General features: G+C 34.7%; 3 protein-coding genes across 5 annotated transcripts; 1 reads left to right on the top strand and 2 right to left on the bottom strand.

The window, feature by feature from the left end:
* Positions 1-2,748: 2,748 nt before the first annotated feature.
* On the bottom strand, positions 2,749-8,793 carry LOC108206011 (uncharacterized). 3 transcript variants are annotated; one of them, XM_017376167.2, is made up of 8 exons: positions 8,259-8,792; positions 6,109-6,271; positions 5,411-5,611; positions 5,089-5,334; positions 4,740-4,890; positions 4,382-4,616; positions 3,998-4,291; positions 2,749-2,875 (listed from the first exon to the last, which is right to left on the bottom strand). In XM_017376167.2, exons 1-8 carry the CDS (start codon positions 8,578-8,580, stop codon positions 2,865-2,867), a joined length of 1,623 nt encoding a protein of 540 aa, XP_017231656.1. In that variant the 5' UTR covers positions 8,581-8,792; the 3' UTR covers positions 2,749-2,864. The 3 variants fall into 3 exon arrangements, with proteins under 3 accessions (XP_017231656.1, XP_063944070.1, XP_017231655.1); XM_064088000.1 differs by lacking the exon at positions 2,749-2,875 and adding an exon at positions 2,917-3,002 and having other exon boundaries at positions 8,259-8,793; XM_017376166.2 differs by lacking the exon at positions 2,749-2,875 and having other exon boundaries at positions 3,780-4,291.
* Positions 8,794-11,484: 2,691 nt separating this feature from the next.
* Positions 11,485-19,855, top strand: LOC108205952 (SWI/SNF complex subunit SWI3A). Its single transcript, XM_017376086.2, has 7 exons — positions 11,485-11,655; positions 11,782-12,311; positions 13,814-14,293; positions 14,471-14,631; positions 14,724-14,770; positions 19,069-19,229; positions 19,378-19,855. The coding sequence occupies exons 1-7, from the start codon at positions 11,598-11,600 to the stop codon at positions 19,573-19,575; spliced, it is 1,635 nt and encodes a 544-aa protein (XP_017231575.1). The 5' UTR covers positions 11,485-11,597; the 3' UTR covers positions 19,576-19,855.
* An 863-nt stretch (positions 19,856-20,718) lies between these two features.
* LOC108208389 (11-beta-hydroxysteroid dehydrogenase A-like) lies at positions 20,719-23,301 on the bottom strand. The gene is made up of 6 exons (XM_017378922.2): positions 23,023-23,301; positions 22,421-22,613; positions 22,240-22,325; positions 21,858-21,989; positions 21,457-21,621; positions 20,719-21,243 (listed from the first exon to the last, which is right to left on the bottom strand). Exons 1-6 carry the CDS (start codon positions 23,203-23,205, stop codon positions 20,950-20,952), a joined length of 1,053 nt encoding a protein of 350 aa, XP_017234411.1. The 5' UTR covers positions 23,206-23,301; the 3' UTR covers positions 20,719-20,949.
* Positions 23,302-23,478: the final 177 nt, after the last annotated feature.

Below are 23,478 nucleotides of genomic sequence, written 5' to 3'. Positions count from 1 at the left end.
TGGTTGCAAATATAGTGTCGAAAAGAATCTGGAACTTCCTTGAATTCAACTTGTATATTGTATTGATAAATAGGAATACATAATTCTACAAGTATTATTCTTAAAGGATCATGAGAAATGTTTAAGTTGAATATGCAATATCAATAGTATTTTTGTATGATGCGGGGTTTGGTCCGTTTTGATTTCGTGACTATTAAGTACTCCCTGGGCCTTGCTAAGGATGGAAAGGAAAAGGGTACTTGCCTACGTGGTACTGTTTTCAATTACTTTAAGCTAATTATGAGTGGCTTTTGTGAGAGAAAGATTGTGCATTCAGGTGACATCAACATGCATGATGATCCGAGAAAGTGTGATCAATCAATAAAAAGCGCAAATATAAAATTATTATATATGTACAAACACAAAAATTAGAAAGTGATTGTGGATATAAGTGATCTGGTCGAGTGGATATATATCGGATATATCTGTACTGTAGTATGAATGCCTTCATCCATATCTCTTCTGCAACTGCTTTCTCTTTATTTATTGTAATCTATTGAGACCACCTGCTTTGCTTTGTTGGATATATTGTTAAGTTGCTGATAATTTTACGATAAGATGGCCACTAGTCCGTTGGATCAATTAATTATTATGACCTGAACGTAGTTCGATCTTATAATACACATGTTTTTGTTGAACTTCAAGTTGTAGTTTATGGGATTGTTTGGCTTAATTTGAAGGGGGGAAAACTTACTGCTTAAAGAGGAAAAATGGGTTAGGAGTAATAAGTAATTTTGAATTTATAAGTTAGTGATGTGTTTGGACAAAAGTACAAGTCAGCTTATCCGCGGAAAATGCGAGAAGTATAGTCCGCCAAACATCCGCTGTGTATTCTTTTGTTCAAACTCAAGTTCTTCGCGTGTGATCAAGAGCATCAGTTTCTAATGTTTATCACATTTGAATCTAGTATGGGTGTGCAATACTTGTTGCAGAAAATACAAGAAGGCTTGTTTTATTTACTAATTTAACAAAAGCTAGGTTCGATAACATCCACTTTCTTGATTGAAATTTTGAATAAGATAGAAAGGGGGAGAAAAAGCTCTCTCTATACTGTAGATTGCACAATCATACAAAAAAGAAAAAAGGCATGAATTATTGAATCATTTACATATGTTTCATTTTCGTAGCTGAATACACAGTGTACGTGGTAGTGCCTTATTTTCGTAAACTCCGTGAAAAATTAACAGCTAGCCGAATCTTAAAGCTATTTATCAAAGATCTTATTCAAATTATCTTCGCCAGGTCCTTAAATTCTGATTTGAGTAATTCATTTATAATGCAACTCAGCAGTGCCAACAATGCGTCACAGGCTACCTCTACGGTGGGAGCTTAAAGAAGCTGGGAATTGATGAGTGAGATTATCTGCGATAAAGTGATGATGTAAATACAATACCAACATGCCCCTCCTACCATTTTAAGCTCTACTTGTCTAGTGCTTAGCAAAGTTCCCATTATGAATGGATAGACTTGCCAAAATTATAATTAAATGATATTGCAGAATCTGTGTATACATCAGAGATGATGCAATTGATCAGTGCATGTCGTCCGAGTTTCGGAATCTTAACTTGAGTTATTTTTTGGAATGATGGATTTTTTTTATTTTTTTTGACAATGTAGACTTATTTGCCTTGCAAATTACTATATGTTCTCATACTTTTCGGATGAGCCACAGTGAACACAGGTCTTCCGGGACAACAGAAGATAAACCCACCACTTGAGCTATCCAATCGTGCTCGAATGTTGGAATATTGAACTGTTAGAAATTTGTATTTAAATTAGGAAGAATTCATCTTAGTGTGATTTAGTTGAAATGAGTACACTTACAGTTGAGATACGGGGAAGCAGTAAAAAACAAGGGTAAATTTATAATGGTTACAACTTACAAGTAGTACTCATAGTAGACATAAAGTAGAGATAACGGATTAGAAACTTGTGATTAATATTAAGTGCAGATGGAGAACTCGAAGGGAAGAGGGGGGAGTGTTATGACCGAACTGTATTCGAATTAGCAGAAAAGAGGGTGTTGTTGGTTATTAAACGGGTGTTTAATTACTTAAGAGAGTCTTGTTATACGGTCGTCTGAAAAAGATAATTAAAATCTATCAATTAATTAAAAATAGTCATAGAAAATCCTTAATGATATAAAACCCCACAAGCACATATATGAATCTACGAATTAGAAGGTTTCACATGTCATATCAAATCACTCAGTCAATTTTTTTGTAACAGGTAACTACTCATTTATATCTGCTTCAAAAAATAAAAATACTCATTTATATCCTTTTACGTCACTGTAGATAAATTTCAAAGCCTATAGATAAGCAAAGATATTGCATGCAGAAGATATAAGGAATTGACATTAACGAGTTCACAATTTTTGTGCATGAATATCCAATCTCCAATAAATTATGGAAAAAAAACAGAGAGAAACTTGAGTCTATATTATACCCAATATATATAATCACAATAAGGCGTATCTAGGCTAAACAAAGAGAAATCTACACATCTAAACATGTGGAAAAAAACTTGTTCTTCAGTTCCAGCCATCCTATTGATCTTTACACTTCTTCCAGCACTAAGTATTTCCAAAGTTCATATCTATGTGACAAACAGTGTCCCTAATGATTCGCCTAATCCCGTTACTACTCATTGTCAATCTAGAAACGACGATCTTGGATACCATACTCTTCATGTCAATCAATCCACTAACTGGAGTTTTAATCCAAAACTCGGGGGAAGCACTCTCTTCTTTTGCCACCTTTGGTGGGGAGATAGAAATGTAGCTTACAATGCATATGAAGAAAAAATACCATGGTTTTGTGCGATTAGGGGTAAGCTGCCATGGCAAATTAAAAGGAATACATGTTATTGGGAAGCAAGAGCTGATGGAATCTATTTTAATAAAGTGAATGATCCCAATGATTCACCCTCATGGGTAAAAAAGTATCCCTGGACTGTGTGATCTGTGTAGTGAACAAACTTAGTAACTTACAGTTATCACTTTGAATAAACTATTGCAGAATATCCTTAGTTATGCATTGTATTGTATCTTAAAACTATTTATCAAAGATCTTATTCAAAATTAATATCTTCGCCAGGTTTTTAAATTCTGATTTGAGTAATTCATTTATAAGTAACTCAGCAGTGCCAACAATGCGTCACAGGCTACCTCTACGGTGGGAGCTTAAAGAAGCTGGGAATCGGTGAGTGAGATTATCTGTAATATAGTGATGATGTAAATTCAATACCAACATGACCCTACCATTTTAAGCTATACTTGTCTAGTGCATAACAAAGTTCCCAATATGAATGGATAGACTTGCCAAAGTAATAAACAAATAATATTGCAGAATCTGTGTATACATCAGACTATCAGAGGTGATGCAATTAATTAGTGCATATCGTCCGAGTTTCGGAATCTTAACAATCATGGAGTCATCGATGATCAACATTGTCGTGTGGCATGCATAATTGATGTGAATAGATGGATGAGGTTCCATGTAGATTGCACAGGGTCTTGATCAAGAGTGCTTTTAATCTCCTATTGTTGCCACTAGAAGAATCTTTATTTTACTGTCAACTCAACAATAACATTTTCTAGTATGTATATATTTGCCCTTCATCTAAGATACAAAATTAAAAGCATGCTTATGCTCCCTAATCCAAATTTCATTTCATTATCTGCTCGTTCTGTTCTTATATACGAATATAAAATATAACTATCTCAAGAAAGTGTAAAATTTTGAAAGTTAACTGTACTTGAAACTTCTATTTTAGTATAAGTATATTCCTGTTCTGAGAGCAAAGGAAACACGCATGATTAGCAGGCAATCGTTAGAAAAAAGAGGACAAAAAATATGCGTAAAGAAATTCGTACAAATCTAAAATCATCTACATTTCGAACCACTACATGGAGGAATAACAGATATAGTTCTCACTACATCTTTCCTGGACTTACAGTAAGACTGGAGGCGGTTTGTATCCACTTTTCCGAGTTTATGGAGTTTTACGCCGTATGCTTCCATTCTATGCATATCACGTAGTATAGGTGATTGCCAAATACCATCCCACCAGCCCGGGGGAAGAAGTGGTGTTATGGCACATTGATTCGGCTGATTATCGCAACTTAATGGACCAGCAAACCTGTTCCACACATGCCCCCAGCCAACTTGATGTCGCAGACCATTTGTCAATATATTACTATGAAAGCTGCTGAAAAATGTAAAATTTGAAGCACTGGCGTGGTTCTCACCTGAAAAATTATAATGATAATTAGACCACATTACCATGCAAGTAGATGTTCACAAATTTTCTGTAGAAGCCAAAATATGTGCAAGTGTACCCAGTTGTCGAGCAGCTGCTAATGCTGCAATAAGTTGTGCATAGGTGGTTCCAACACGTCTCGAAGCTCCCGAAACAACAGCATGTTTAGCACGTGAAGCTAGAAAGAAATCAACAAAGGCAACCCACCTTGGTGCTGGTCCCCAGTCTTTTACTCTAAATTCCATCTGTGACTTCTCAACTGTGTTCCTGCTTGAGAGGTTCCCCCTAAACATCTTGTGATCAAAATGAACTACCTAGTAGACAAAGAGAAAAATTCAAATAACACCCTCATTTTAGGTTTACAGAGATATTTCAATTAAATTGTATAAACATCTAGTAGTATTCCAAATAGCTATATATGGTGATACGCAAAGTACCTCTGCAAATTCCTGCAGTTTCGGAGTGATATCATTGACAATGGAGGGTGTATCAGATACTATAACAATGCGCGGTCTTGACAAGTATCCAGAATCATTTACTAGGGCCTTTTTTATGCAATTCAAAGCTGCTTTTACTGCTCTAGCTGGCCTAAAAGAAAGACCAGAAACATGAAGTGAAACTACATCCACGAGGACCAGACTAAAACTTTGCAACAAAATAACAAAAGCTATGTACTTAACCCAAGTTACAAAAAAGTATAATAACAATATATATATGTTCAGTAGTGTCAATGTTGTTTTTGCGCGTTCACTAAACATGGGGAAAAAAATTAGGCCAGCAGAGAACCTGTTATTTAGCATGCGCATGTGTAGAGCAATATGTGGATCAGGACCTCCATTTAGAGCCCATTTAACAGCTTCTTCAACATTCTCTGAAGGAGAGATAATTACTCTCATAAGCTCTCCTATTGTATTAGGCCTATACTGAAGAAACTCATTGTCTGAAAACAAAACAGAAGCCACTCTCCTCATCTCTTCATGAACATTTTTCAAGAAAAACTGCAATGCCACAGCATCCGTCGTACCCTGAAACCTGTCAGAGAAAAAGAAAATGTCAGAACAACTCGCGTACTTGGCAGGTGATTGATGGCTTAGCTACAGGTAGTTACCATACAATTGGTTGTTTCCATTTTCCCCAGTTACTACAAAGTACATTTGTTTCTGAAGGCTTTTCAAAATCATCAATTCTGATATTAAGACGCCTCTTGTACTTGCCCAGGCAGTCATTCTTTTTCCACAAGTGCTTCACTTCTTTTAGAGTAAAGGAATGCTTGGTATATGACACATAATCATCAAATGGATACTTTCTCCTGGCAAAAATAAAACATGGTTTGAATCCTTATGTCCCCAGACCTTTCTATGTAAAATGCAGTCAGAATTACAATGAAAATGTACACGGTTACCAAAAATTGACAGCATTTTCTCAAATCCTATCAACATCATAAGCCTTTATGGTAAATATATAATACCTGCTATGTAATACAATACTGCTTTTGGATAGGGTACACTAACTTAGCAAAAACATATTATTATTTTTGAATGAAAAAGGGTACTTTGATGTATTTGGAGACGAAGATCACAAAAATGAAACTCCATATAGTGTATTGTACTGAATTCTTTCCATTTTGTAAGCATTTGCCCAGACAAAGGTCGATTATACCAAACTAAACCGAATCATTTCCATTTTATAGCATTTACCCAAAACAAAAGTCAATCATACCAGTCATATCTGAGCATATGTGTTTAAAGCAGCTAAAAACTAGAAGAAAATCAGAAGGCCTATAGAGATTAGGAAAAAAAATTATGCCTTGTCTGCCCAATAATTAGCGAACGGTTTAACATGATACTCAGTCCCGCAGCAGTCAATATCTTGTACATTTCATTCCCAAATCCAGCCTCTGATGCTTTTCCCAATACAAAACCTCGTCTACAGAACTGCTCTTGAGGCAGCCCACGAACTCTAAAAGCTCCTGATTAAACTCAAACAGATAAAATCAAGTTGAATTCCTTGTAGGGTATGTATCTAACAACCTAGCTCTCAGGTGACTCTTTATTAACTTGGCATTATAAAAATTCATAACAATCACTTTCAATGTGTTGAGTTGAGTTTAAAAAATGAACCTGAATGTCAAAGTAACATACACATGAACTTGTTGGAGAATAGCATAAATATGACGGCTCATTCATTAATCTCTAAAGATAGATGACCAACGTTAATGTAACACCTCACTGTGCAACCCCTCTGTACTTGGTTAAAAGGCGTGTATGCATAAACGGTCAATGCTAGTACCAAATTCAAAGAGCACCAAACATACTCAATATATACCATTCATAAATAGGGTATGGAAGGTTGAAATGTACGCAGAACGGCAAACTTATTTCTGCCCTAAATGTATAGAGGTTGTTTCCGCAAAGAACGGCAATGTGTGGGATAATATATTACAGTTTGTGTGAAATATTATATTACACATAATTTCAGTAAAGGATCTAATAAGTTTAAGTGTTTTTTATTTCGAGAAACTGGGGCAACAGACCTAAATCGTAATCACTAAAATAAGCCAGTGGTAATTGGTTTGAACTAGACATTGACCTTCGATAATAGGTTCACCGATGCGAAAGCTACATAAGAAAAGATCACGAGGAAATTGAACTAGAATGACCCCTCTTAATGGTTAAACTTTTAAGACTGTAATTCCAATAATCGCCATTTAACTGTGAAGATAATACTATAATTTATGAGGAGCCACAAAATAAGGTCAATCTTTGACTCTCCGCAGAGATAAGTTGATAGCGAGTGGGGCTTATAAAAGCTAACTGTTAAGCTATACATATCATCCACTATATAAATTAATTTAAAATCATGTATGCTGTAGAGAATTGCCCATATAAAAGACAGCTAAGAAACTTTTTATCTTATTAATTTGATCATCTAGAAATCTAGCCATGCAAATCAATGCACTATCGCATACAAAACTCATGACTATATGAGGATAAGGGGCGGGGGGTAGTGTATTAATCCCTTGGTGTGTCCCTCTACTTTAGAACATCAACTTTATAATACTCTTCCTTCATTGCTATTATCTCATTTATCTTGTTAACTCAGAGCACATGATACATAAAAATCATAATGACAGAAATGAAAAACAGTTTCGTAATATAACGTTATGGTATAAAATGTCCTTATGTCGTTGCTTACCAATCTTGGTTTCAAGTTATAAAAATCAAACCAATAGCTGAAAGCAGTCAAGGTCTCTTCAATATTTAACTCAGTTAATAATCTGTACACACAGCTCTAGTTATAGATGCATGTAAAGATGAGTGGGGAGAAGAAGATGATTTTAATCATGGATTTCATGCCCAATACATGATCTAACATGGTGATCAAACACACCTAACTGTTTACTGTTTAGCATATTGATTGTAAGAATCGGTTATATGTACATATCAACATGACCCTTACTCAAACTAGTAAAAGGCTGATCTACCCTTGTACCACTAAATTCTTTTACATAGCTTTCTACTTCATTTTATTATATGCTGTTCTACATTGTTTGACTTGAACTGATAAGTATGGTTCAGACCATCAAGAACAAATATACTCACAAAACTAATCGATGTTGGTTAAACACTACAAATCAACTTCCAATAACCCGTGTTTATAATTGAGCAAGCTTCGCATAAAGCAAACACAGAAATTGAAATCAACCGAACATCTCCTGATTTTGAGAAATTTGAGACTCTGATTCCAGTAAACGTCTTTTAATGAAAAATGATTATAGTACGATCTAGGTCAATTTCTAGCATCTAGCACAAGCATAAGCCATCAATTAATATAACATAAGCTACTTATTAAAACTAATAACAAGAGAGTAATCAGTAGCATTTCTAATTACTTGTACTAAAATCTGTGAATAGACAGCATACATTATCTTAATGAGCATATGAGAAGGACTATACCATGTAATCTGAAGTGATCTTGAATTAGAGTTCGAACACGGAGACTCGAGAGAGCATCGAAAGAAGCTGCAGCTCCATCAGCATTCCCCATCTCTTCGACAGTTGCGCAAGTGGGTGAAGCAGTTTCATGTTTCTTGTGTGGCAAGTGAGGATGTTGGGAACTTAATGAATCGTCTGAGTTGAGCTGAGTCAAGATCGGAGAAGTGAGTTGGGGTGTTTGGCTAATGGAGCTGAGATTCAAGAAAAGGAGAGATAGAGCGGGGAATATTATTGCACAGAAAGCTAGGAGGAGTTTAAGTGCCCAACTAGTCCGACAACGCATTCTTACAGAGATTCAAGATTACTGTCCGGGAAAACAGATTCCGATGTTTTAGGGTTCCGGTCTCTTTAAGTTTTATATGATGCTTCAGAACTATTAGCACCTCTCTCTTCTTGCCCTCTTTTTCACCTCATCAGGGAAACCGAAATGATCGAATCAAAGGATATCCAAGGAAAAGAAAATATCTATCTTTCCTTTGTATTTACAAGTTTTCTACGATGAGCAGCTAAGTGCTAAATTTTAATTTTGATTGAATCATATCCCTTAATAACGGTGGATTTCATGCATACAATTAAAATAAGTTAAATTTATAAACACAAATTCTTTTGTTTATTTTTTATTGTTGAGAGATCTGTTTTAATTTTCAAATAAATATTTTTATTCTAGAATTCCATTGTTCTAATATTTGAAGTTGAGATGCAAGTTTAACCGTGATGAAAATATTATGTTGAACGCCCGAGAAATCAAACATAATCAACCCAATCGATCAACTTATCGGATAGTTTCAATTTATATATTTTTTATTTTCTTTATTTTAAAATGTTAAATACGAAAAAAAATAAAAATTAGTTTAAATTAGTTCGAAGGAAGTTTGTAAGAGTTGTAAAATTGTATTTAGAAGGCAAAAACGTCCTTTCTCATGAAATTTTCTAAATAAAAAAGAAGACAAATTTAAAATATATTTATTGGAAGGAAATATCCAACTTGTAAGAATGATAGTGTAGAAAAATCAAAACTATCTTTCTAGCTTTGAATTTATTACATGAATATATAATTATAGGAAAGTCAACAATAAGTTAATATTAAAAACTAAAAAAAAAACATTAAGTTGTAAGTAATATTAATACTTTATTTCTAAATAATATTCATTTTTACAAAAATGGCAAAATTATGTAATAAAAATGAATAACTGAAACATTTATAATAGATATGTTAAAAGTTTAAACGAATCATCAATCAATACATCTGACATAACAATTATTAAAATATTAAAATTAATAAATCAGCTACTTAAAAAATATATCATATAATTATAATTTGCATTCACTACTTTGAAACTGAATAATAAATTTAAATAAATATTTTTTGAAAATTTGAAGAATTAAATATATTTCACTTTTACCGAAAATGTAAATCATATCCAAAATCTTAATCAATAAAATCACCATCCATTGTCAAAACTGACCCATTATAAGTGATATCGTATAAGTGATATCATGTATCTAGTATTCCCTCATTTTAATTTATTTGTTCACTCTCTAAAAATAAAATTAATTTCAATTGTCCATTCGATTTTGGATATAAAATTATTTTTCCAAAATTAATTTACTTATATGTTATTTATATATCTAGATTAATCTCATTTCACATATTATAGTCATTTAGTGTAATTAATTTATAAACATTCATCTTTTTTAAACTGTGTGATTTTTAAAAGTGGACATCTAGGTTGAAGCGAAGAGAGTAATACTCTAGCGTCTAAAATAAAATATAAAACTAAACACGGATATATAATTAAAAAAATAGTGTTTGAAAATAATAAAACGTAATGAGTTTATAATACAATATAAGAGTCAAATTTTATGAAGTATACAAAATATCAGAGTATTAGAACATGAATAAGTACAAATTTGAATGAAAAAAATCTACAGGGGATCTAAAAATATTATTACATAAATATAAATTATAACTGATCACATAAATAATTAGGATTATGAATGTAATATATTAATTAGAAAATGTTCACCTTATTTCTAACTGGAAAAAGTGATTAAGAGCATCTTCAACGGCGTTGGCTATAATCGTTGGCTAAATTGGACCTGTAAGATATTATGTAAAATTTGCTGAATCTGTAAGACATTTTGCTTCAATGGTATTAACTATATTGGTTGGCTATAATTCAAAAATAGTATGTTATTAATATTTTAAATTGTTAAAATAGAATATATCAGTTCAATATAGTAATAAATGATGTACAATCTTTCTACAGATTTTATTACAGACCTGTAGATGTTCGACAAATTTAGCCATCCATAGGAGGTTGGCTAAATTTATAAACAACAGCGGAGCATGGTTAGAGTTGAGATTTTGGAGCTGTTGGCTAAATTTTTTTATTTTAAATATGCCAACTCACTTTTTAGCCAAGGGTTTTAGATGGTTGGAGATGCTCTAAGTATTGCCGATACCTTTGATTTTATTTAATATATATTATATTTGAATTCATATAATTATTTGGGATTAAAATTTTAAGAAATTAATAATTACTAGTCAATCTATAAATTAATATTTTTTAAAATTAATAAATTTTTGACTATATTGATGATAGCGGTCTAACTTTATATGGGTAACGTAATCTTGAAAAACTCATGTGGGCTTATCGTGTGTTGACCCAGGTCCTCGTTGGACTCTGCTCACCTCGAAAATATCTTAGAGCAAGTCCAAAAAATGCCCTATATGATGTTCTAAATCATAATTTAGGGCATTTGGTAAAAAAATTTAATCCAACAATGTCCTAGTGATGCCTTATATCACTAGGACAAGCTCTTCAAGCCTTATTTTTGAGGCACATCTTTGCTTGCCCTATCCTAGATTATATAGTAAAATATTACACACCCTCCCTTTCTCTTTCTTCTTTTTATTATCCTTTAGTGATGAAAGAAAACTTTTAATAATAAAATATTAAATATGTAATGAGGATAAGACATATTGTTGGAGTTGAAGTTGGTTAAGTATGTCCTAAATCACTAGGGCATAATTTTTTATATTATATTTAAGATATCAACTAGGACACTCTTGGACTTGCTCTTAGAACATAGCCATACTAGTAAAAAAAAGAAAAACTACTGTGGGCCAGTCGAGTGCGAGCCCAAATAACCATGACCCATCTGCCAACGGTCTAACCGATATCCAAAACTCCAAGTCTAACTAATTTAGCTACTCGCCTACTCCTATATAAAACAATAAATAATCTTAAATCGCTCCTCAACTCAACTCGGTACTCGAATCGCTCAAGGTCCGAAATGGAGAACTCACAGGACCCGAATTTTAAAGAGCTCTACACTATCCCAAGCCACTCTAGTAAGTTTCTCTCTACACACACTCTTCTCCTTTTTTTTCTAATTCTCTGCATATTTACTCTAAACCTAACCCTAATTTCGATTTTTTCGCTGAATTTTCTCCCAATTGCTGAATTGTTTTCACTAGGTTGGTTTTCTTGGGACGATATACACCAGGTAGAGCAAAACTCACTGAAAGAATTTTTCGATGCGAGTTCGATTACAAGAACCCCTAAAATTTACAAGGAATATAGGGATTTTATTATTTGTAAGTATAGGGAAGATCCTAGTAGGCGTCTCACGTTTTCCGAGGTGAGGAAGTCGTTGGTAGGGGACCTTAGTTTGATTCACAAGGTTTTCTTGTTTCTGGAGTCGTGGAATTTGATTAATTTTAATGCCCCGAAACGAGATGATGATGATGATTATGTTGGAGGAGAAGATAGGTGGAATGTTAGGGTTGAGGAAGGGGCTCCTTATGGTGTTAAGGTTGTGGCGAATCCGAATTCGTTGAAGCCGGTTTTGCCGCCTCCTGTGGCGGTGAATGGGACCGGAAATGGAGTTTTGGCGTCGCCTTTGGCGTCGTTTAAGGATAGGTATGCGGAGTTGGCTAAGGTGAAGAAGTTGGTTTGTGGGAATTGTAAGGGGAGTTGTGATTCCGGATGCTATGAGTATATAAAGGTATATTGCCACAGTGGCACTGTCATATTTTTACCGTGTGTTTTAGCTGTTGTCAACTTATAATTATCTGTTAGTGCTATGTCTTGCTTTTCGGTTTTCATAAAAACCGGAATATAGTTTATTGTAGCCTACGTGATAACAACTTTCTAGTTTCTACTGATGTTAATGTTTGTACCACACATATGTCATTTAATTTTTAAGAGGGGGACACCGGAGAAAAGTGTAACTATGCAACTAAAAATTCCCTCTATGTTGTGTTGTCATTAGCCTGCTGATTGGTTGATGCATTGTGTCCATTTTTACTCTATTTCAATTGTTTGTGGACGATAATACAAAATGATTTCCACCTGCATTACTCATATATTAGTTTCATGACTTTCATCTCGTCATAGTTTTACTTTTAACAGCTATATGTTATAATAATATAATCACAGTCTGTTGTTAAAGTAACACAATTTGAACTTTGAAGAATAAAAAAACTCTACTTATCTTTCGAAGGAGAGAATTGCATATATATATATATATATATAAACATATATATATTCCCCTACACTGACTGTATGGGAAAGCAACGTTTTTGTCGAAGATTACATAATCTGTTGGTGGTTTCTTCATGTTGAATTCAATCATGTATAAAATTTATACATGATTATATATGTGGTATTATAATGCCGCCCCCTCCCCAATTGAAATTCCCATATTTTCCATATTTCCCGAACCATGTACCTTGCCACATCCACACCCGTATCCTTGCTTCTTAGCTCAAGCATATCCAACATATCACATTTCATAATAATTATGATCACAATTTGTCATTAATGCTAATGTTGTTTTTAGAATTGCAAATTCCGCTCATCTTTTGAAAGAGAAGATTGCATACATACATACATATTGTTAAGCATAGTCAACATATTCTCGTACCTAAATTGCTAAATCTTGCTTATAAGCTTTTCTAGAAAGCATAAATTCTTCACTCACCCACGACACCGTTCTCTCGATTTTTTGGGTTTCTTATTAAATAATTTTTTTTGTAATTAGTTGATTACTTAATCACGTAACTACTTTATAATGCAACAATTTAGTTATCAAGCAGGTATTATGTAAATTATATAGTTAACTTATTTATTTGACTATTTAGTTTAGATATTAATGTAACTCTTGAAATACATGCATAATATATATTTTTCAATATTAATATTTGGCGAAACCCCCCGCCCACCCCCACTCATATAATAGCATAATTCGGCAAAATTTAAATAGTATTATTCGGCAAATATTAAAAAATATATAATTAATGCCCAAGTATATGAGAATTCGGCAAAATTCAAATATTAAAAAATATATAATTAATGCCTGAGAGAAGATTGTACTTTGTAATCAAATTTGGTATGAGTGTAAATAGTACAATCAATGCCTGAGAGAAGATTGTACTTTGTAATTTAATTTGGCATCACACTTTAAAGTATTGTTTCATCCTTTTTAATTAATTATTTTTGCTCCAGGATAGGAGCTTTGTAATTTGTCTTGAGTGCTTCAAAAGCGAAAATTTTGGGGAGAACAAGGCTGCGGGTGATTTTGAATTTAATAATTGCAGTCGGAGCAATGGGAATATGGGGTCTGCTTGGTCTGAAGCAGAAACTTTACTTTTGTTAGAGTCTGTATTGAAGTATGGAGATGACTGGGAGGTTGTTGCGCAACATGTCCAAACAAAGAGTAAACTGGATTGTATTTCAAAGCTTATACAGCTACCTTTTGGGGAGCTTATGTTTGGAGCTGGCAATGGTAAACCTAGGTTGTGGGATGCAAGTGACAGCATAAGCAGTATCAAGCAAGTGAAGTTAGATTCTAGTGAGGTTTCAGATGCCAGTAATGATCTTAAGAATGAGAATGAGCAAAATGGGAATGTTGAGGATGTAACTCCTCCGCAGAAGAGGATACGCACCGGGCGAGTTCCAGATGCCAGTAATTCATTGATGAAACAGGTAGATATTATTAACATACTCTGCTATTGAGATTTATTCAGTTGTATATTTAAAATAGAGGTACGAGACTACTAGCACACTGTATTCTTGATTTCTAAAATGTTAGATGATAGTGGTATGTTTTATTCCAACGAAAGAGCGGCTGAGTGTACTTTTCGACTGGATTCCTTTTTTCAGGTTTCTCGCCTTTCCATGATGGTTGGCCCACATATTACATCTTCTGCATCTGAGGCTGCTGTTGCAGCCCTTTGCTATGAGAACTTGTGCCCGAGAGAAATATTTGAGGTTAATGATGATGGCAGTCACAAGTTGGGGTCATCAGAAAATGAGATACAGAGGTTCTCTTTAACTGATATTTATGAATTATATCTTCTTTATGTTTTGATTTAATGAAAACACTAAATTTTAAGAGTGTTTGATATCGTTTCAGAGCCTCTCCAGTCAAGGACTCAGACATGGAAGAAAGACACGCTACAGGTATTTTCTTAGACAGTATGCATTTAAAATTTGCCGGTAGTGGACATCGCTCTTTGCCCAATTATGTGTTTGATGTTTGACGATGATATTTAGTCCGAAGCCTTAGAAGCTTAAACTTTAATTAGTAAATATCCTTGGTTGGTGGGTAGCATTAGAAATTAGAGAGTTGCAATCATTTCAAGAGAGCAGGACCAGTTAGTCTACTGTCATCCCTGCATCCTTGACAGGTTCCAGAAACTATTTTTTAACATCTTTTCCTTTAAAAACAAACTGCTATAGTCTATTGCAGTTACAAATACAAAAGCGAGAAGGAAGCATTCAAATAAGATCCATATACAAAAAACGACAAATTAATATATGTAATATGCTGCCAATGAATTTGAATACATATTACACATACAGCAAAATGATAATGGCGATGAATATGGTTGTTAAGTCGGTAAGTCGAGTCGAGTCGACTGGACTCTCCGGCAAGTCGAGTCGTGACTAGTCGACAAGGTATAAAATTAATAATATAAGTATGCATATACTTATATTTATATGTGTAATAAATTATATATGTCGACCGACTGGGTCTTCCAGTCGACCCCACTAGTCGACCCAATCGACCAGTCTGTCATAAGTCGGACGAAATACTTACATCTGTCTAGTCGACCATCCCAGTCGAGCCCTGCACACCGACTACTCGAATAGTCGACGACTAGTCGCGACTAGTCGAGCGACTCAACAACAATGGCGATGATATACTACAATCACATACAGGGCATAAAATTTTATTTATCTAGAACTAAGATTGGCTGAAACCAAGGTTGAAGATTTTTTTAGGAGGATTGCCTCTTTGAATGAAATCTGGGAGGTTTCAGTCGATTTCAAGCAAAGAAAACGTACTGTTTGTCAACATGGTGTCCTGAATAGATTCTATTTGGTTAACTAGTGCAAGCTTAATGAGTTGTTAAATATGAAAGATACAGTTTTGTAACATGGATTTAGTGTTATATCTTGCAAAAGTTATGCCGTTCTTAAACATTAACTTTTAAGTATACTCATATAGTATCATACATAGGTGTTTTTTTACTTGTTACGTTATGCCTGAAATATTTGTAAGTATGATGAAGACAGAAGGGAAAGAAGAGTTGTTTATCAAGCAAGGGATTGCCATCCAAGGAAATTAGTGAAATATTAGTACTTTCCCTTTTTTGGGATCTGACAAAGAAATATGCAAATTGACCACATTCAATCAAGCATATAAAACCAATAAAATTTCTGCCTGTCAACTAGATATGTGAATTTTTTGGTCCGAGTAAGCTTATTTATACTCCCTCCGTCTCTTAATACTTTTCATGTTTGCCTTTATCACGCTTGTCAATACATACTTTTGATCGTTAATATCTTTATTTTCGTATTAGTATTAAATATAAAAATTTCACCGTATTAAAGTACTCATAAATACGAATATAACAAGATCACTCATGATTATATTTCGTCTTATGAATTAGACGTAAATTGTAATTTATCTCATGTTATGAACAGTCCCGACATATCAAACGAGAAAAGTAAATAGAAACGGAGGGAGTATATAATAGTAGGAGTTTGTTACAGATTGCCCCAAGTGTAATAATACATGACCAAATTTGGCAAATTACAACATAACTTAAAATTTAATAGGGTGATGACAGAAGGGGAAGAGAGGTGCACCTGTAAAATTGCCATTGCCTGCTCAGGAAGCGATTACCATCTAAAGAAGTCTTCCTGAAATGTTAAATAATTGTGAACTTAGGTACCTGAAATTGCTATGAGAAGATTCAATTATATATCTGCTACCCCCACCCCTCCAAATAATGTATGCTGCGGTTCCCAATTCACACTTCTACAGCAATTAAATACTGCCTGCGAACTAGATCTGTAGCAATTTGATCAATAAAGGGGATTTACGGTTGACTGATCTTATCGTGGCACACCTTAATCCTGTGAGATCCCCGAATTTAATTTTCAAAGTTCTTTGATGCCGCTCTTCTTGTTTTGGAAAAATTTGTTCATATTAAAATGATGACATGTTCTAGTTAGCTGACCCTGGAAAAAGTGGAAGCAAGGTGTTTTTGAAATGTGTTGGACCATAGAATTCCATAGGCAAATGTATTTCATTTAGAGTTGAATAACGGTACCGGTACCTAGTTTGTGACAAGTCTATCATAATTTTTCGGTCGTTTCAAATATATGATGATATTTAATACTTACTACAACTTCTGGCCATGTTTTAAGCTCCAGATTTATTTAACTTTTATACTTAATATGTATAAGCGACTAAACTAAATTCTTTTGATGAAATTATTATATATGAAGTTTAAATTGGAAAGTAGATTGAAATTTGAAGAACATGACAAGATATAAAAGTTAATATTTGATATATCATTTAACCATTGAGATATGACTAAACTTGGATAGACATCGGGGATAGGGAATTAAGGTTTGGGGAGGCACTAATACTCATATCTGTCCCCTTCCGGTAATTTGAACCCATCACTTCTCAGAAAAGAGATGGAGTGAGACCGAGAGATATGGGAAATGGCACATGACATTTGAGGTTCAAGTTTTTTTCTATTCATGTCTTTTTGGATCTATATTACACATATATAGTGTATAGAGTCAAATTATTACGGACTTTTTATAATACTGCCATTGTCTCACTCATATTGGTCACATTTTCAACTTTATTTGTCCCTAATTATTGGCCAAAAATTCAGTTCAAATGAAAAGTTAAGTGTTAATTATGTTAACATATTTGAAGAACAATATAATTCTTTGATAACTGTTAGTATACTTAAGTTGAGTGAATAAAAGGTGAAATCTGATTAGGGGACAAAGTAAATGGAACGGAGGGAGTATTAGATAAGAGTAATTATAAACCATAATTAGAAGTACTAGAAAGGCAGCATCTACATATATAAAAAAATACAAGGTAGTGACATTTTGCAGATAGATGGAATCAAGGAGGATACATTAGTATAATAAAACTCTTCTATATTTTTATAAATAACAAGCGGAGGATTTTTTTCCTAGCTCATGTTTCTCATAAATGCAAATAGAGACAACACAAGAATAAACACTCTTCGGTCTCATGTGTGTAGAGAGATATAGGGAGAGGGCGTCGTTCTACTCCAATACAAATCACTATAATAAAAAATAAAATACAAACCAATGGAATTAAGGAGAATGAGAAGGGTTGCGGGGTCCGGGGATGGACCCTGAGGGGGCCAAGATGGGGATGGTAGGGTCTGGATGTGGCATGGTGGGACCGGGCTGGGATGTCAAATGGGTCGGATCGGATATGACACTATAAATCCAAACCTGAATTTTTATCCATACCCGAACCCGGAAAATATCCGAAAATAAAAACCCGAACACGATCCGACGGATTTTGGATCGGGTATTTACCCGAAACCTGATTTTTTTCAAGATTGGATATGGATATACCTGAAACCCTAAATCCCCGTGTGTAGTATATATGATTCAACAGTAACTGTGATCCAATTAAAGTGGCAACTGTCATTTTAAGTGTACAGTTTCTGACATCTAATTGTTGCTATATGTTCTACCTTCCTGTTGCATCTTGCAGTCTATGTTATTGATTGTGTTTTACTGTTAGAAACTAAGAATCATGTAGTTTGTTCGTTTTTTGGTCAATTATGTTGATTATTTACTTTCAAAAAAATAAAATTGGATCTATGATGTGTATCATAGAACTACATACGGATAAATCATCATTTTTAGGAGATTGTGAGGAATACATTTCTGTTGGAAGGTAGAATTTCTCCTATAATTTGATGAAAATGAAGATTGAAAATTAAATGTTTGATATTCGAAAATTTTACAGAACAGTATTTTGGACCAAAATTTGTGGCGGATATGAGGATGTTGATGATAGAGAAAAATAGTCCCAGAGTGAGAAAGAAAGACGAGATGGGACCTATGTGAATTTACTAGTAGCACCCACTTGCCACTAGTTCAAGTTTCTTGCTAAATGAAGACCGTCACATTTAGACCATATTGATCTAGGGATCCTATTTAGTTCCTGTTTTGGTTATAGAGCGTGTTTTTAGTTTTAGCCAGATTCTCTGCGTGTTCTGTCTGTGTGTGTGTGTGTTAGTTTATACTACGTACCTAAAAAAATACATTATGCTCAAATGTGTAGACTACTGTGTAGTCAACGTTGGTGAATGCTGATAATTTTACGAACTATCCTAAAGTTCAATAGTTTGCTGTTAATTATTATCTGATTTCTTAATATATTTTCCCTGTAGATATTCCAGATGCCTCTTCCATGAATATTATACCTGCTGCTTTACGAATGAGAGCTGCAACTGCAACAGCTCTTGGTGCTGCTGCTGCCCATGCAAAATTATTGGCAGATCAGGAAGACCGAGTAATAGAATATCAAGTTGCGAAAATTATTGAAATGCAGGTGAGAAGTAGTTAATTTTGATGTTTACAAGTAATGTTAGTTAGGTTTATATATATTTATGAATGTATAGATCCGTTACATATAGCTATAGCCTATTGAGTGGGTTCATTCTCCGTGACATTTGTTCTGGAAATTAATGCTTTTATAGGCGAAGAAACTTCAACGTAAAATGAGGTGTATTGAAGATCTTGAGCTTATTATGAAAAAGGAGGACGTCCAAATGAAGGAGCTAGTAGAGTCGCTCCTATCAAAGAGAATGAACGTGCTAAAAATGATTTTTAGTGCGGGGATATCCAGATGGGGCGACCGGGCAACTGTAACAGCTCATGCACCATCTGTACCTTGAGCAAGCTCTTAACAGGTCTGTAACATTTTTTTCTGTTCATTTTTATTAGGAGGAGAGTTTGAATGAACATGAACTCTCCATGTAAAGTTTGTAGAATTAAGTTTTACTGAAAGCACAGGTTTTCACCAACCAAGTGGTTGAAATGGTTTAGATTTTATAGTCTTCTTGGAAACGTGGTAAGATTGAATATCCTTCTCAGAATAATAGTGAGAATATGAGAGTTTCAAACTGTTTGTGTGGAAAATATTGAGAACATGAAGAATACACAAGTTTTAAATCAGACTATGCATTTTTGAGTTTTACATGACATGTCATTTATGACGCCTATGTTAGAATTACATGTTTAAGCAACAGTATTTCTTTGATTATCAAGTTTTTATTTATAAATATCACAACTCAACATTATGGTTAGCTATTGCCATAGTTAGAAACAGAATTATGTATAGGCCCGGAAGGCTGGAAACATTGTTCAAGAATGAAAGGAACCATCGTGATTGGCAGGGCAGGGCGGCTTTGTTTGCCCCAGCTTGGCGAATCGCATCCCCGCGCAAGGACATTGTTTGTGCACTTGTTGCCGTTCTCGCTCAGTGTTTGCAACGGCTGGGAAGGCAGTTGTACAAGCGAAGCCTATTGCTACGCATAATGAGCTATTGCAGTTTTGCTCTTCCAGTTCAATTGACATGAGAACGCAATTTAATTTAGAGCTCAAAACAAATGCTTCTTCTTTAATTAGATCTCTGTGTCCTCATTTTACTGTCCCTAAATGCTTTCATCACGTTTAATGCACATCAGATCTGTTACTCTGTTGGCCACCACCACACCAGATCGCCCTGAATAACTTCTCAAACTCCGCGTCCCATTTCGCATTATATTTTGTCGCCCCCCTCTACCAACTCGCACCCTTTTGAGCTTTTGCTAATACCATTCCTAGTCGAATAAAACCACCTTCCAGCATAAAGTAAAGAGTTTCTTATTTAGTTTATAGCCCTTCACAAATATCAGATTTCTATCAATTACTTCAAGGTGCATCGTAACAGCCGACTTAGAACCTTCGTGCACCTCACCTATTTTTGCACAAACTAGCAGTTCCATCTTTTTCCGACTTCAATATAAGCCAGGCCAGACAGTGAGGAACTTATGCACTTGCACACTTTTTTCGGTTTCAGGATGATTTATAATTATTAACGGAGAAACATCTAGTAGGAAGACTATAAAACGGTACATAAACAAGTCCACAATCCCACAGACCAAAAGATCTGACATTATTCACTAAAACAGCCAACTAAAAGCAAAGAAACGAAAATATATTACAAGACAGTCTAATCAGCTTGGAGGTCAACTGGTGGCTCAGCAGCCCGCCCTTCCGTAGAGAGCCTACTCAGCTTTGAGGTTAGCTGGTGGCTCAGCAGCCCCTCCATAGAGAGCCCTGGCTCCGGGGAGAAGATCCATTATCTTCTTATTGAACGACTCATGAGGTGATGCCCCTGGTTTGGTGATGTATTGGAGCCACACAATCACGTCTAGAATCTCTGGGCAAAATGTTTTTAACCAGTGGCTGACCCTAAACCATGCTGGTTCCACCAAGTATCTGTCTCCCCTGCGCGCACTTTTGACTATCGTCTTGGCACAGGCTACTACACTTCTTACTGGCACTAAACCTGCCTGAGCCTGTAAATGTACGAACATAAACACAAACATTATCTACATCTTTGCAATTCACACAATCAGCCTGCTCCAAATCTCAAATATATATTTTTGCTTGACTATCAAAAGTACAACTTTGTGCGGTTCCAGCAAATTTTTAGATTAGGTTCTGATGTTTATTCTCAGATATCAGACGATAGACTTAAAAGTTACCAATATAAATGAAACAGAACTTACATCGCGCATATCTGGGTCAAATTCCATTTTACCTCCCTTGAACAGGAATTTTCCCTGAATCATTTCAGACTCTATAAAACCTGGTGTCACAATTGTTACTTTGACATCTGAACCAAACTCGATCCTCAACGTGTCAAAGAATTGTGCTACTGCAGCTTTGCTTGCCTGTAAGAAGCTAAGACTCATTAGGAATGTATCTTTAGAAAACTAAAACGTAGGGGGTTAGTTATTTAAATCCTTCATGATCCAGAAGTAAATGTCTATACTATTTGTTATTCCCAAGAAATACCCAACACTATAAACTGTAGTTCAGATAAAATACAGCAAAATTGGGACAATACTTGTAGCAGTAAGATACACAGGAAAATTCTGATCAAGTAACTGATCCAAAGACTACTTACATTGTAAAAGCTACACCTGGGCATAGGAAACCAAGAGGCCCCTGAAGAGATCACAACAACCCTTCCTCGGCTATTTCTTAAATGAGGAACAGCAAATCGAGTTGTGTAAACCGTCCCCCAAAAGTTTGTTTCCTGAGAGAAAACCGCAGTTTCACTATCAACCATCAGGTTAAATAGTTCTTTTTGTATTGGAGTTGCCAGGAATCTACGCTTTTCATAACCAGAGACAAGTACAGAGGATACGGCTAACTAAAAACATGCATTTTAACAAACGCTAGAGCCAAGATAAGCAAGAGGGTAACCAAATGGGAACAACTTAAAGGAAACAATAATAATTAGCTAACACAGTAATAAGCTAGTGACAAGAACTATACTACCATACCATGACTGATCTAAAAGCTTCCATATCATCAACTTCTTCGAACATACACACCGAAGAAATTCCAGCATTGTTCACCAAGTGATCCACTACAACAACCATCCGAAACTTGATAAGTATCAATCATACTCATACATATATATATATATAGAATTGTAGAATTTCAAGAGAAGCCGGCACTTACATCTTCCAAAGTGATCAACGGTTTGATCAACCATACGCTTGCAATCATCAATCTTAGAAACATCAGCAGCAATTACAATGACATCCGGAGCCCCGAGTTCGCGGGCTGCTGCTGCTACTTGCTCTAGCTGATCCACCCTCCTCGCTGCAAGAGCTAAGCATGCCCCGTGGCTTGCATATTCATATGCTAGATGCTACATATATACATGCAAATACAAAAGAGTGAAACCAAATTTGGTCCATTTAAATGATTTTTAATAAAGAATGCATCAATACGGATATATTCGAACCCGTTTGTTATTAGTGTGGCGGACACCACAGTTTTGGTAAATTTAAAAACAGCGAAATTGTTTTGTAAAACAAGTTTTTGTTAAAAATTTGTTTTAAGAAAAAAAGTTTCTCCAAAGGCTCCTGCTTTAAGATATTTTATCACCAGACCTCACTAAAAATATTATCTTTCAAAATTATAATTAAAAATATATAAATATTAAAAAAATTATCAAACCAATTATCTAATTTCTGAATATATTTGTTACCAGCACGGTACGGCCAAATGGACACTAAAAAATATAAGCATGCATAGGTTAAGTAGTTGATACGTACCTCTCCTATGCCAGAAGAAGCACCGGTGATGAGAACGACGTTTCCGGCGATATTCTCGGCGAAGAAAGAGCGGAAGAAAGAGAAGAAGTACTTGAAAACGGCATATGGAGGTAAGAAAAACAAGAGGGTAAGGAAAGTGGATGGAGGTGCAACCAAGTTCAAGAATCCGTTTATCAATTCCATGGCGTTCTTGTTGATCTGTAATACTAAATACAAACAACTTGAACAGTTTCAATTGATTCATACCAGAAGTGTATGCGATTATTATATACATCTTTGTACTCACGGATTGATAAGCATGCAATACGAGGAAATGATCTCAAGTGGCACCTGGCATGCTATTTACGCGACACGTATGCATGTAATAGTAGTGCTGAGGTTGCCTATCTTTCTCTTGATAGTTCCAGATTTTTGTGTTTTCCCTTATCTGGAGTCCATTTAATAATTTGAACATAT

This window comes from Daucus carota, chromosome 2 (assembly GCF_001625215.2).
Source record: "Daucus carota subsp. sativus chromosome 2, DH1 v3.0, whole genome shotgun sequence".
Lineage (NCBI taxonomy): Eukaryota > Viridiplantae > Streptophyta > Magnoliopsida > Apiales > Apiaceae > Daucus > Daucus carota.
This window is presented reverse-complemented; position numbering and strand designations above follow the sequence as displayed.

Bases quoted from the DNA above. Each gene is read 5' to 3' on its own strand.
- LOC108205952 (XM_017376086.2), top strand. From the start codon at position 11,598: ATGGAGAACTCACAGGACCCGAATTTTAAAGAGCTCTACACTATCCCA. The intron at 11,656-11,781 runs GTAAGTTTCTCT...TGTTTTCACTAG, and splicing joins CACTATCCCAAGCCACTCTA to GTTGGTTTTCTTGGGACGAT. The intron at 12,312-13,813 runs GTATATTGCCAC...TTTTTGCTCCAG, and splicing joins GATGCTATGAGTATATAAAG to GATAGGAGCTTTGTAATTTG.
- LOC108208389 (XM_017378922.2), bottom strand. From the start codon at position 23,205: ATGGAATTGATAAACGGATTCTTGAACTTGGTTGCACCTCCATCCACT. The intron at 22,614-23,022 runs GTACGTATCAAC...GTATATATGTAG, and splicing joins CTTCTTCTGGCATAGGAGAG to CATCTAGCATATGAATATGC. The intron at 21,622-21,857 runs GTAAGTAGTCTT...AGCTTCTTACAG, and splicing joins CCAGGTGTAGCTTTTACAAT to GCAAGCAAAGCTGCAGTAGC.
- LOC108206011 (XM_064088000.1), bottom strand. From the start codon at position 8,580: ATGCGTTGTCGGACTAGTTGGGCACTTAAACTCCTCCTAGCTTTCTGT. The intron at 6,272-8,258 runs GTATAGTCCTTC...GAGTTTAATCAG, and splicing joins AGATCACTTCAGATTACATG to GAGCTTTTAGAGTTCGTGGG. The intron at 4,292-4,381 runs GTACACTTGCAC...ATAATTTTTCAG, and splicing joins AGCAGCTGCTCGACAACTGG to GTGAGAACCACGCCAGTGCT.